Source organism: Salminus brasiliensis, chromosome 18 (genome assembly GCF_030463535.1).
Source record: "Salminus brasiliensis chromosome 18, fSalBra1.hap2, whole genome shotgun sequence".
Lineage (NCBI taxonomy): Eukaryota > Metazoa > Chordata > Actinopteri > Characiformes > Bryconidae > Salminus > Salminus brasiliensis.
Window position 1 is genome coordinate 34,171,510 of NC_132895.1, and position 14,251 is coordinate 34,185,760.

The window sequence follows — 14,251 nt, forward strand, 5'->3', positions numbered from 1 at the left end:
GACACCTGCTCATTCACTGTTTCTTCTGAAATCAAGGGTATTAAAAGAGCTGATCCTGCTTTTGTTGGAGTAACTGTCTCTACTGTCCAGAGAAGAAGACTTTCTACTAGACTTAGGAGGAGCATTGCTGTGAGGATTTGATTGCATTCAGGGACAAAAGTGTTAGCGAGTTCACCTCATCATCCCCAACTCATTATCTCTACAGCTCAATGCTGGGGGGCCTTATACCCCTCTAGCCCACGCCTGGCATTAGGCAGTATGGTGCCAATAGCTTCATGATGTTGATCTGCTCCAGAGAGTCCTATTCAATTGGCATTACTTATCTAGACAAGTTGTGTGTGTGTGCATTTGCACATCTGTGTCAGCAATGGGTGCAACTTAAAGCAGCTGAATGCATTCATTAGAAGGGGTGTCCACAAACATTTGGACTCACAGTGTGCTACCTTTGTGCCTCTACTGATGTTAGTAGGTTGAGAAGGTCTGTGGTAAATGCATCTTCTTGGACCCTGAAGAATGAGCAGCCATGGAACCAGACCTCAGGTCCCTGGTCTGGTTCTTCCTGGTCTGTCTCAAAACTAAGTTCATAACCAGTCTGAAGGACACAAAGGAAACCTGGAGATCCTACCTGGCCTTGACCTGACCTCTAGGGCTGTTAGATGGTATAGATGGCTACAGACCCCTGCTAGAACTAAGAACCTGCATCTACATCATCCTTTTTAATAAGTGAAACATTAACTACAGTAAAATATGAAATACTGCCATCTGGTGGCGAACGTAAAACGTGGCATGCAGGCACTGCTGTTCTTATTAATGAGGTGCTTTTAAACACAATAAACATGAAGGAATAAATGAGTGGAACATATCTGAATGATTATGGAAACCATTGTGTAAATATTTGGAAACCTCCTAGGACAAGAACGTCAACATAGAGAAATTAATTTTAAGGCAAAGGCTCTATATAGAACCACTCTCTAAGCAGAAATGGTTCTGTAGCACTAAAAATGGTTCCATTTGTTGCTATGCAGAACAATTTCAACATTCAGTGTGGAATCATCTGCAAAAGCTCTTCCACCAAGACATTTAACCAGGCAAGAAACCATTGTAAGCATCTTATTGGCTGTTTGGGTTGCAATGGTTCTATTTAGAACAGCACCATTTGAAGAACCCTTCTCAAAACCTGCCTAGTTAAATGATTCTACATGGACAAAGAAACATTATGATTCTTCAAAGAACCATTAAAGCCCCAAAAAGGGCTCCACTACTGCTATGAGTCAAATGTTTGTGGACACCCCTACTAAGGAATGCATTTAGCTACTTTAAGTTGCACCCATTAATGACACAACTTATCTAGTCTACTTCTAGAGAAGTATTGCCAAAAAAATAAGACTCTCTGGAGCACACAGAGACTGCCATTCTACCAGCGAAGCCAATGCTGATGTAAATAAGCACTCGGGACCCCAGTGCCCGTGTTAGTGCTGCACTAGTGCTGCATTTCTATCCCAGTTCTACAGACAACTTCAAGGCCTAGCATGAAGTCACATGGTCCCTGAGTGATGTGAGTATTGATGGCAGTGTAACTGACTCACCTTACCGGCAAGTGCTGACGCTGAAGCACCGTGAACTCTTCTTGATAGTTCTGAGCCATCGCTGAACTGTGTTACACAACCCCTCAGCATGCTGACTAGCCTGCGGTCTCCTCTCCCTGCAATGTCACAACAAATCCTACAACTGAAAATAGCCATTCTTCTGTTCATCAGACCAACCTGCGAGACACATCTACTTCTTCAAACCAGCCCCGGTCCACCTTCTACAGAACGCAACTGTCCCAAAAGGACTCTCTACTATTTTCCCTTCATCTTCATCATCATCATCAACATCATCATTATCCTCATTCCATATACAACGCAGAAGACTATAGAAGGTTATATCTGTGTTGTAGTCATGGTGACCGGCGCCTTGTTTCATTATTAACCGCTGAACTACGTGGAAAATGTGAGAATAACTGAGGAAATTCCCTTTTTAAGGCTTGTACAGCATTTCTGAACACCTTTAGAAGCACGGTCATCAGTGCAGTATGCGTAGAACAATGGGATGTGGTTTAACCCCATGACCACATGATCACATGACCACATGTTTTAAGCTGTGGTCCAGTTAGAGGGAGATTTTGACTCATTGGAGATTTTCTTTATTAAAGTTTATTCATGAATAAAGTCATACACACACACACACATGAATACCATGTTATTATCTTCATATTTACACAGATTTACTGTAAAGGTAAAGGTGCACGTATTTGTCACTGTACAGTGTACAGCGAAATGTGTCCTCCGCATTTAACCCATCTGGTAGTGAACACACACTCACACACACACACACACGTGTTAGGGGCAGTGAGTACACACACACACCCAGAGCGGTGGGCAGCCAACTCCAGCGCCCGGGGAGCAGATAAACGGAAGGTTTATTGTGTCCGGTGCAGCAGCTCCACCGCATCTAAACGGAAGGTCCTCCAGCAGGTGGTGGAAACTGTCCAGTTCATCACAGGTGGCCAACTTCTAAGAACCCGAGGAAGTGCTGAATAAAGAATAGAGGTTCCTGCCCCAACCATGGACCACTCTCACTTCTGCCTTCAGGGAAGAAGGTCATCCTCCCCCCAGATCCACTGCTGGTCTGCACTGTGAGGTCTGATCTAGGGACTAGATCAGATCCAGATTCTACACTGTATACAACGCTTTAAAGAACCCTGGTTCTACTATAGATATAGACTATATAATGAAACTGGTTCTAAGCCCTGATCTCACCAGCAGCTCTACTGAAGCTCACAGCAGAGGAACTCGGAGGAGCTCCTGAAGGCAGCATCGCAGCGTAGCAGTACAACCATGTCTTAACAGGACAGGTACCTAGAATAAGGAACGCGACACGAGGGGGGTGTGCGCCCGCGCGCCTAAACCACTGAGTAATGGGGCCATGAGACGAGAACCAGGAAATCCCGTCAGACAGGGCTCTTCTACTCGACTCGACAATGTAGAGCAGGTACAGAATCAGCTGCCGTGGGAACCCTCTCGCCTCGCTCCGCAGGACGCCCTGGACTCCGAGGCTAATGGATTCCAGCCGCAGCAGCAGGTCTGAAGGTATGTCACCTTAGCTCTTTAACCCTACCTAACGCGTGTTCCTCAGCCAGGTCCGGAACCTGAAACCGAGCCAACAGTCCAGACTGCGGCGCTGGAGGATGTTCCTCCTGCCTGCAAAGCCGGTTTCATGCTCGCGTGTTTTCCCTCCAGAGCTTTTCCAGCTGCTGGAAACTTGATTTTCGTCAGAAATCGATGCTTGTTAACGTGTTTACGAGGCAAGACTCAGGCTCAGTCTCAAACGACCCATGTCCCCTACATAGTGTAGTGTCCTATATAGTGTCCTAGGAGTTCATGATATAAGGGCTATGTATGTATGTTTACTTCAGTTTACTAATATATATATATATAAATATTATATATTAGGTCACCCCCCCCCCCCAGATCCACTGCTGGTCTGCACTGTGAGGTCTGATCTAGGGACTAGATCAGATCCAGATTCTACACATTTAAAGGTAAATATTATTAAAGTGAGGTAAATATTATTAAAGTGAAGGAACGGATTAGTAAACTGAGGTAAATATTATTAAACTGAAGGAAAGGATTAGTAAACTGAAGTAAATATTATTAAAGTGAAGGAACGGATTAGTAAACTGAGGAAAATATTATTAAAGTGAAGGAACGGATTAGTAAACTGAGGTAAATATTATTAAACTGAAGGAACGGATTAGTAAACTGAAGTAAGATTATTAAACTGAAGGAACGGATTAGTAAACTGAGGTAAATATTATTAAACTGAAGGAAAGGATTAGTAAACTGAGGTAAATATTATTAAACTGAAGGAACGGATTAGTAAACTGAGGCAAATATTATTAAACTGAAGGAACGGATTAGTAAACTGAAGTAAATATTATTAAACTGAAGGAACGGATTAGTAAACTGAAGTAAAAGATTATTAAAGTGAAGGAACGGATTATGAAGGAATGGATTCATGCAAAGTAGGGCTGAGCGATATGTTAAAAAAATACTAGATCACAATATTTGAAGGTAGTTATGAACTTCTGTGTTATCTGGGTTTACTGTTCTGAAGGACAGTGGATATGTTTGTATTGCTGTGTGAAACCTGTTTCTGCTCTCTGATCCAGGCCTGTTCTTTGGATTTAACGTAGAGGAGGAGAATGAACAGGGTGTGAATGTGACCAACGCTTCAGTGACCGCTCTGAAATGTGATCTCACCAATGTCTTCCTCCCGGTCGTCTACATCATCGTCTTCATCCTCGGACTGCCCACCAACGCCATGGCTGTCTGGGTGTTCCTCTTCAGGACGAAGAAGAAGCATCCAGGGTCCATCCTACTGACCAACCTCGCCCTGGCTGACCTGCTCTTCATCATCTGGCTCCCGCTGAAGATCGCCTACCACTTCAAGGGCAACCACTGGACCTTCGGGGAACCGCTGTGTAAAGTTCTGGTGGGCTTTTTCTATGGGAACATGTACTGCTCCAGCATCTTCATAGCCTGCATCAGCGTGCAGCGCTACTGGGCAGTCGCACACCCACTCTCTCACAGACTGGACAACCGGGTAGCGGTGTGTGTATCGGTGTGTGTGTGGCTCGTGGTCTGGGTCCTCACCACACCTCTCTACCTGTATGAGCAGACTGTGGAAGTGACCAACCTCAACATCACCACCTGCCATGATGTCACGCGTCCCACCCAATTACGCTTGCCTGTTGGCTATTTCTTGACCATGGGCACTGTGGGATATGTAGTCCCCTGTGTGGTGTGTGTAATAGCGTATCTGCTGACGTTCCGCTCTCTCAGGAGGTCTGTAAAAGATTCCAGCAGCAATAATAAGAAGAAAAAGGCGATGATCTTCATGGTGATTGTTCTGGTGATGTTCCTGGTGTGTTTCACTCCGAGTAACATCATGCTGATGCTGCACTACTCTCATGTGTCAACACCAGTTCTGAGTAATGGTTATTATATCTACATCATCACACTGTGTCTGGGCAGTCTGAACAGCTGTCTGGACCCATTAGTGTACTACTTTATCTCAGACGAGTTCAGAGAGCACGTGAAGAACACGCTGAAGTGCCGCAGTGAACGCTCCGCTAAAAGGATGAAGGTTTCCTTCAGTGCACTGAAATACTCAAAGAAGAGCACCATGTCTGACTCTGCCCCCACTCAGAGCACCACCTACACCTCTGACTCCTCCCACACTCAGAGCACCACCTACACCTCTGACTCTGCCCACACCTAGAATGCTAAGAGCATTTTGGCATATCATGTAACCATTACGTACTGAACTCTATATGGACAAAAGTATTGGGACATCTCCAACCAATTCCACCTACCTTCCTGACCTCCTATTTCTTTAGAACCTCCTGTTCTTTCACTGATGTGTGGAAGAAAGGCAGACTGCAGGGCTAGGGACTTTATCTTACACACCTGTGGTGGCAATGGACTGAATCAAATAGTGATTAAGATAGTGATTATTTGCATCACATGTGCTACTTGGGGTGGAGCGAAATTGTGATCTCAAGGTCCCAGTTACACTCATACACACGTGGACAAAATTGTTGGTACCCCTCAGTTAATGAAAGAAACAACCCACAATGGTCACAGAAATAACTTGAATCTGACAAAAGTAATAATAAATAAAAATTCTATGAAAATGAACAAATGAAAATTTGACATTGATTTTGAACCATGTTTCAACAGAATTATTTCAAAGACTAAACTCATTAAACAGGCCTGGACAGAAATGATGGTACCCTTAACTTAATATTTTCTTGCACAACCTTTTGAGGCAATCACTGCAATCAAATGATTCCTGTAACTGTCAATGAGACTTCTGCTCCTCTCAGCAGGTATGAGGCCCACTCCTCATGAGCAAACTGCTCCAGTTGTCTCAGGTTTGAAGGGAGCCTTTTCCAGATGGCATGTTTCAGCTCCTTCCAAGGATGCTTAATAGGATTTAGGTCAGGGCTCATAGAAGGCTACTTCAGAATAGTCCAATCTTTTCCTCTTATCCATTCTTGGGTGGTTTTAGCTGTGTGTTTTGGGTCATTATCCTGTTGCGAGACTGCGACTGAGACCAAGCTTTCTGACACTGGGCAGCATATTTCTCTCTAGAATCCCTTGATAGTCTTGAGATTTCATTGTACCCTGCACAGATTCAAGACACCCTGTGCCAGATGCAGCAAAGCAGCCCCAGAACATAACAGAGCCTCCTCCATGTTTCACGGTAGTGACAGTGTTCTTTTCTTGATATGCTTCATTTTTCCGTCTGGGAACATAGAGATGATGTGCCTTGGCAAAAGGTTCCATTTTCATCTCATCTGTCCATAGGACATTCTCCCAGAAGCTTTGGGGCTTGTCAACATGTAGTTCATGATGTAATTTCAGTCTGGCTTTTTTATGATTTATTTTCAACAATGGTGTCCTCCTTGGTCATCTCCCATGAAGTCCACTTTGGCTCAAACAACGACAGATGGTGCGATCTAATCTGTTTTTCTGGGCTCTTTTGTTACCATTCGTATTATTCATCTCTTTAATTTGTCATCCATTTTCCTCCTGTGGCCACGTCCAGGGAGGTTGGCTAAAGTCATATGGATCTTACATTTCTGAATAATATGTGTAACTGTAGTCACAGGAACATCAAGCTGCTTGGAGATGGTCTTATAACCTTTACCTTTAACATGCTTGTCTATAATTTTCTTTCTAATCTCCTGAGACAACTCTTTCCTTCACTTCCTCTGGTCCATGTTGAGTGTGGTACACACCACGTCACCAAACAGCACAGTGACTATGTGTGTAGAGCAGTTAATAAATGAATAAATAAAATAATAGAATAGAAAAGGGAAAACATAAATCTACAGTGGGAAAAGTTGGCCTGTCCCACTAATTATCGACTTATTGTACGATCATTTTTTTGCTGACCTCAGTGTCTGTGCCCGTTGTGTTTCCTTAGCGAGGTCATTAGCGTGAGTGAGACGACTTTGTTTAAAAACAATGTTTTTTCTAAAAATAATTACTTATGTAACTGTTTCTTTATAATCCAATGTTTAATAAATTATTAATGATTTTATTGTAATAATCTTAATAAATGTGCAGCACACTAAACAACTTCACTCTGAGAGCCCTTTCTAAACACTAAACTGTAACTCAGTGAAGTGGTGATGTGACTTTACTGTGCACTTTACTGGGTCCACAGTTCAGGCTTTATCTGTGCTCTTCAGTATCAGACGTAGTTACTGTATATCTCGGGGGATTTCCCCTACAACAGCCGTCGTTTCCTTTCGTCTTTCATTTTAACGGTTTTTAGTTAGTAGTTTGTCATTATTTTTAAACCTCATATTTGATCTGTCTAATATTCAAGGCTTAATGGTGGTGTGTTTTTTTACAGTCTGATTTGATGTGGCTTGTTTCCTTTACAGATCGCAGAAGAAGATGTTTTTGATTTTTGATTACTGATCTCACATTTATCAGACTATTATTATTATTATTATTATTATTATTATTATTGTTATTATTATTATTGATAAACCTAACCTTAATGTTCACCTCATATGAAATAAAAACCCTTTTTTTCTCAGAGTGAAGCCTGTTTCAGCTAGTATATAAAGAGTTCGGTGTCCAGATACTTTTAGCCTTATCCACACTTCATGTACAGCATTGCTTGGTCCTTCTGATAAGCCCAAATTTAAGTAGATAACGAGACCCCCCCCACCACCACCACCACTAAAAAAGAAATCACTCTCAAACAACGCAGACCACCTCAGTAGCGCCCCTCCCCTCCCTCTAAGCTCTGCAGCTGCTGGAGAGAAAGCGAAAGTAAAGGAGCTTCAGCCAGCGTTTAGAGGACACGATCCAGAAGAGCTTCAGAAGAGCTTCGGACAGCATGTAGCCTTCAGAAGACCTCCAGAACAGATTCCAGCCCATAGCAACAGAAGGTAAGACTGCTGATAAAGCTGCGGGTGCCTTCATCACGCCTGCGCTGTCATTAGAAAGCTGAAGCTGTCCATGTTCCTGTGCTTAGAGGCCGGGTACCACCTCCGCCTCCATCACTCCATCACTGCAGACCACGCTTCACCTTAGGGGTACGAATGTGGCCCGTTTGCCCATTAGAGCCCAGTTTTAATAACAGCACTGTTCTGCAGTATGGAAGTTCAGGGTATATACATCCCCAGGATGAGCTCCGGGTTAGAAATCAGAGTAGCTATTTGTAGCTCAGAAAGAAGGCCGAAGTCCACCGTTTTAACCGATGAAGGGTGAGGAACTTCCAGTCTGAGAGCGCCATCTAGCGGCAGCTTGGCAGAACTGGCAGCATCAGGGCTTTCGGGGCTGAGAGACAGGGTGGGGTTGCATCAGGACGTGCTGGAACTACTGTGGTTGGTTTATTTGGTGGAGGCTGAGTTACGTCTGTGTGATTTGGGTAGGAGATGTGACGGAGATCATGTATATGTATCTCCGTTTTCTCCATCAGTTGAACCTTGCGGCTGCTTCTGTACACAGTGTAAACAATTCTGGACCAGTGGACCAATAGAAATCTTTTCTTTTGACCTTTATTAAAAGCTAAGAAGATATTTTGTCTTCTCCTGTACAGCTCACATTTTGGAGATGCATGTTTTTCATTTGGCAGCGATGATATGTGCTAAATCAAACCCACCAGGCTTTGAAGGTGATGAGAAATGGCCTTCATAGACCTTCTTTTTCCTGCTTGTCTTTGTTTTTGTTTTTTTTGTTGAACCATGACCATCATGTTTTCTCCCATCAGATTGATTCCCGTCTGGCAGCAGACTGAGAGACTCATTCTGAAACCATGTCGACAGAAGACGATCAGAAGATGGACTCTCAGAGGTATGACTGAGTGCTCTGAGCGTCCAGAGTTTTCTCTGGGATTTCTATGGAACCTGTTTCTCAGGGCGTGGCTTAGTACTCTGGTACTGGTCTATGTCATACGGCACAACCGAGCCGAACAAACAGATCAGTGCCAGAATAAAAGTCACTAAAACAAACAAACAGATCAGTGCCAGAATAAAAGTCACTAAAACAAACAAACAGATCAGTGCCAGAATAAAAGTCACTAAAACAAACAAACAGATCAGTGCCGGAATAAAAGTCACTAATACAAACAGATCAGTGCCAGAATAAAAGTCACTAAAACAAACAAACAGCTTAGTGCCAGAATAAAAGTCGCTAAAACAAACAAACAGATCAGTGCCAGAATAAAAGTCACTAAAACAAACAAACAGCTTAGTGCCAGAATAAAAGTCGCTAAAACAAACAAACAGATCAGTGCCAGAATAAAAGTCACTAAAACAAACAAACAGATCAGTGCCAGAATAAAAGTCACTAATACAAACAGATCAGTGCCAGAATAAAAGTCACTAATACAAACAGATCAGTGCCAGAATAAAAGTCACTAATACAAACAAACAGATCAGTGCCAGAATAAAAGTCACTAAAACAAACAGCTCAGTGCCAGAATAAAAGTCACTAAAACAAACAGATCAGTGCCAGAATAAAAGTCACTAAAACAAACAGATCAGTGCCAGAATAAAAGTCACTAATACAAACAAACAGATCAGTGCCAGAATAAAAGTCACTAAAACAAACAGATCAGTGCCAGAATAAAAGTCACTATAACAAACAAACAGATCAGTGCCAGAATAAAAGTCACTAAAACAAACAAACAGATCAGTGCCAGAATAAAAGTCACTAATACAAACAAACAGATCAGTGCCAGAATAAAAGTCACTAAAACAAACAAACAGATCAGTGCCAGAATAAAAGTCACTAAAACAAACAAACAGATCAGTGCCAGAATAAAAGTCACTAAAACAAACAAACAGATCGGTGCCAGAATAAAAGTCACTAAATCAAACAGATCAGTGCCAGAATAAAAGTCACTAATACAAACAAACAGATCAGTGCCAGAATAAAAGTCACTAAAACAAACAAACAGATCAGTGCCAGAATAAAAGTCACTAAAACAAACAAACAGATCAGTGCAAGAATAAAAGTCACTAATACAAACAAACAGATCAGTGCCAGAATAAAAGTCACTAATACAAACAAACAGATCAGTGCCAGAATAAAAGTCACTAAAACAAACAAACAGATCAGAGCCAGAATAAAAGTCACTAATACAAACAAACAGATCAGTGCCAGAATAAAAGTCACTAATACAAACAGATCAGTGCCAGAATAAAAGTCACTAAAACAAACAAACAGATCAGTGCCAGAATAAAAGTCACTAAAACAAACAAACAGATCAGTGCCAGAATAAAAGTCACTAAAACAAACAAACAGATCAGTGCCAGAATAAAAGTCACTAATACAAACAAACAGATCAGTGCCAGAATAAAAGTCACTAATACAAACAAACAGATCAGTGCCAAAATAAAAGTCACTAAAACAAACAAACAGATCAGTGCCAGAATAAAAGTCACTAATACAAACAAACAGATCAGTGCCAGAATAAAAGTCACTAATACAAACAAACAGATCAGTGCCAGAATTAAAGTCACTAATACAAACAGATCAGTGCCAGAATAAGTCACTAAAACAAACAAACAGATCAGTGCCAGAATAAAAGTCACTAAAACAAACAAACAGATCAGTGCCAGAATAAAAGTCACTAATACAAACAGATCAGTGCCAGAATAAAAGTCACTAATACAAACAGATCAGTGCCAGAATAAAAGTCACTAATACAAACAGATCAGTGCCAGAATAAAAGTCACTAAAACAAACCGATCAGATCAGTGCCAGAATAAAAGTCACTAAAACAAACAAACAGATCAGTGCCAGAATAAAAGTCACTAAAACAAACCAACAGATCAGTGCCAGAATAAAAGTCACTAAAACAAACAAACAGATCAGTGCCAGAATAAAAGTCACTAAAACAAACTGATCAGTGCCAGAATAAAAGTCACTAATACAAACAGATCAGTGCCAGAATAAAAGTCACTAATACAAACAGATCAGTGCCAGAATAAAAGTCACTAAAACAAACAGATCAGATCAGTGCCAGAATAAAAGTCACTAAAACAAACAAACAGATCAGTGCCAGAATAAAAGTCACTAAAACAAACAGATCAGTGCCAGAATAAAAGTCACTAATACAAACAGATCAGTGCCAGAATAAAAGTCACTAATACAAACAGATCAGTGCCAGAATAAAAGTCACTAAAACAAACAGATCAGATCAGTGCCAGAATAAAATTCACTAATACAAACAAACAGATCAGTGCCAGAATAAAAGTCACTAATACAAACAAACAGATCAGTGCCAGAATAAAAGTCACTAATACAAACAAACAGATCAGTGCCAGAATAAAAGTCACTAATACAAACAAACAGATCAGTGCCAAAATAAAAGTCACTAAAACAAACAAACAGATCAGTGCCAGAATAAAAGTCACTAATACAAACAAACAGATCAGTGCCAGAATAAAAGTCACTAATACAAACAAACAGATCAGTGCCAGAATAAAAGTCACTAATACAAACAAACAGATCAGTGCCAGAATAAAAGTCACTAATACAAACAAACAGATCAGTGCCAGAATTAAAGTCACTAATACAAACAGATCAGTGCCAGAATAAGTCACTAAAACAAACAAACAGATCAGTGCCAGAATAAAAGTCACTAAAACAAACAAACAGATCAGTGCCAGAATAAAAGTCACTAATACAAACAGATCAGTGCCAGAATAAAAGTCACTAATACAAACAGATCAGTGCCAGAATAAAAGTCACTAATACAAACAGATCAGTGCCAGAATAAAAGTCACTAAAACAAACCGATCAGATCAGTGCCAGAATAAAAGTCACTAAAACAAACAAACAGATCAGTGCCAGAATAAAAGTCACTAAAACAAACAGATCAGTGCCAGAATAAAAGTCACTAATACAAACAAACAGATCAGTGCCAGAATAAAAGTCACTAAAACAAACAAACAGATCAGTGCCAGAATAAAAGTCACTAAAACAAACAAACAGATCAGTGCCAGAATAAAAGTCACTAAAACAAACAAACAGATCAGTGCCAGAATAAAAGTCACTAATACAAACAGATCAGTGCCAGAATAAAAGTCACTAATACAAACAGATCAGTGCCAGAATAAAAGTCACTAAAACAAACAGATCAGATCAGTGCCAGAATAAAAGTCACTAATACAAACAAACAGATCAGTGCCAGAATAAAAGTCACTAATACAAACAAACAGATCAGTGCCAGAATAAAAGTCACTAATACAAACAAACAGATCAGTGCCAGAATAAAAGTCACTAATACAAACAAACAGATCAGTGCCAGAATAAAAGTCACTAATACAAACAAACAGATCAGTGCCAAAATAAAAGTCACTAAAACAAACAAACAGATCAGTGCCAGAATAAAAGTCACTAATACAAACAAACAGATCAGTGCCAGAATAAAAGTCACTAATACAAACAAACAGATCAGTGCCAGAATAAAAGTCACTAATACAAACAAACAGATCAGTGCCAGAATAAAAGTCACTAATACAAACAGATCAGTGCCAGAATAAAAGTCACTAAAACAAACAAACAGATCAGTGCCAGAATAAAAGTCACTAATACAAACAGATCAGTGCCAGAATAAAAGTCACTAATACAAACAGATCAGTGCCAGAATAAAAGTCACTAAAACAAACTGATCAGTGCCAGAATAAAAGTCACTAATACAAACAGATCAGTGCCAGAATAAAAGTCACTAATACAAACAAACAGATCAGTGCCAGAATAAAAGTCACTAAAACAAACAGATCAGATCAGTGCCAGAATAAAAGTCACTAAAACAAACAAACAGATCAGTGCCAGAATAAAAGTCACTAAAACAAACAAACAGATCAGTGCCAGAATAAAAGTCACTAATACAAACAGATCAGTGCCAGAATAAAAGTCACTAAAACAAACTGATCAGTGCCAGAATAAAAGTCACTAATACAAACAGATCAGTGCCAGAATAAAAGTCACTAATACAAACAAACAGATCAGTGCCAGAATAAAAGTCACTAAAACAAACAGATCAGATCAGTGCCAGAATAAAAGTCACTAAAACAAACAAACAGATCAGTGCCAGAATAAAAGTCACTAAAACAAACAAACAGATCAGTGCCAGAATAAAAGTCACTAAAACAAACAAACAGATCAGTGCCAGAATAAAAGTCACTAATACAAACAGATCAGTGCCAGAATAAAAGTCACTAATACAAACAGATCAGTGCCAGAATAAAAGTCACTAAAACAAACAGATCAGATCAGTGCCAGAATAAAAGTCACTAAAACAAACAAACAGATCAGTGCCAGAATAAAAGTCACTAAAACAAACAAACAGATCAGTGCCAGAATAAAAGTCAATAATACAAACAGATCAGTGCCAGAATAAAAGTCACTAAAACAAACAGATCAGTGCCAGAATAAAAGTCACTAAAACAAACAAACAGATCAGTGCCAGAATAAAAGTCACTAAAACAAACAGATCAGTGTCAGAATAAAAGTCACTAATACAAACAAACGGATCAGTGCCAGAATAAAAGTCACTAAAACAAACAGATCAGTGCCAGAATAAAAGTCACTAAAACAAACAAACAGATCAGTGCCAGAATAAAAGTCACTAAAACAAACAGATCAGTGCCAGAATAAAAGACACTAATACAAACAAACAGATCAGTGCCAGAATAAAAGTCACTAAAACAAACAAACAGATCAGTGCCAGAATAAAAGTCACTAAAACAAACAGATCAGTGCCAGAATAAAAGTCACTAAAACAAACAAACAGATCAGTGCCAGAATAAAAGTCACTAAAACAAACAGTTCAGTGCCAGAATAAAAGTCACTAAAACAAACAAACAGATCAGTGCCAGAATAAAAGTCACTAATACAAACAGTTCAGTGCCAGAATAAAAGTCACTAAAACAAACAAACAGATCAGTGCCAGAATAAAAGTCACTAAAACAAACAGATCAGTGCCAGAATAAAAGTCACTAATACAAACAAACAGATCAGTGCCAGAATAAAAGTCACTAATACAAACAAACAGATCAGTGCCAGAAAAAGTCACTAAAACAAACAAACAGATCAGTGCCAGAATAAAAGTCACTAAAACAAACAGATCAGTGCCAGAATAAAAGTCACTAATACAAACAAAC

The 14,251-nt window shown here is 40.0% G+C and overlaps 2 protein-coding genes across 2 annotated transcripts in view; both read left to right on the forward strand.

The window, feature by feature from the left end:
- The first annotated feature begins 2,872 nt into the window (after nucleotides 1-2,872).
- Nucleotides 2,873-5,986, forward strand: LOC140538942 (proteinase-activated receptor 2-like). Its single transcript, XM_072661502.1, has 2 exons — nucleotides 2,873-3,131; nucleotides 4,214-5,986. Exons 1-2 carry the CDS (start codon nucleotides 3,101-3,103, stop codon nucleotides 5,323-5,325), a joined length of 1,143 nt encoding a protein of 380 aa, XP_072517603.1. The 5' UTR covers nucleotides 2,873-3,100; the 3' UTR covers nucleotides 5,326-5,986.
- Nucleotides 5,987-7,895: 1,909 nt separating this feature from the next.
- Nucleotides 7,896-14,251, forward strand: part of LOC140538943 (uncharacterized) — a 65,061-nt gene continuing 58,705 nt past the window's right edge. Inside the window, exons 1-2 of the mRNA XM_072661503.1 lie at nucleotides 7,896-8,020; nucleotides 8,845-8,927. Of these exons, the coding sequence (XP_072517604.1) occupies nucleotides 8,890-8,927 (38 nt within the window). The 5' untranslated portion in view covers nucleotides 7,896-8,020; nucleotides 8,845-8,889. The remainder of the gene's footprint in view (nucleotides 8,021-8,844; nucleotides 8,928-14,251) is intronic.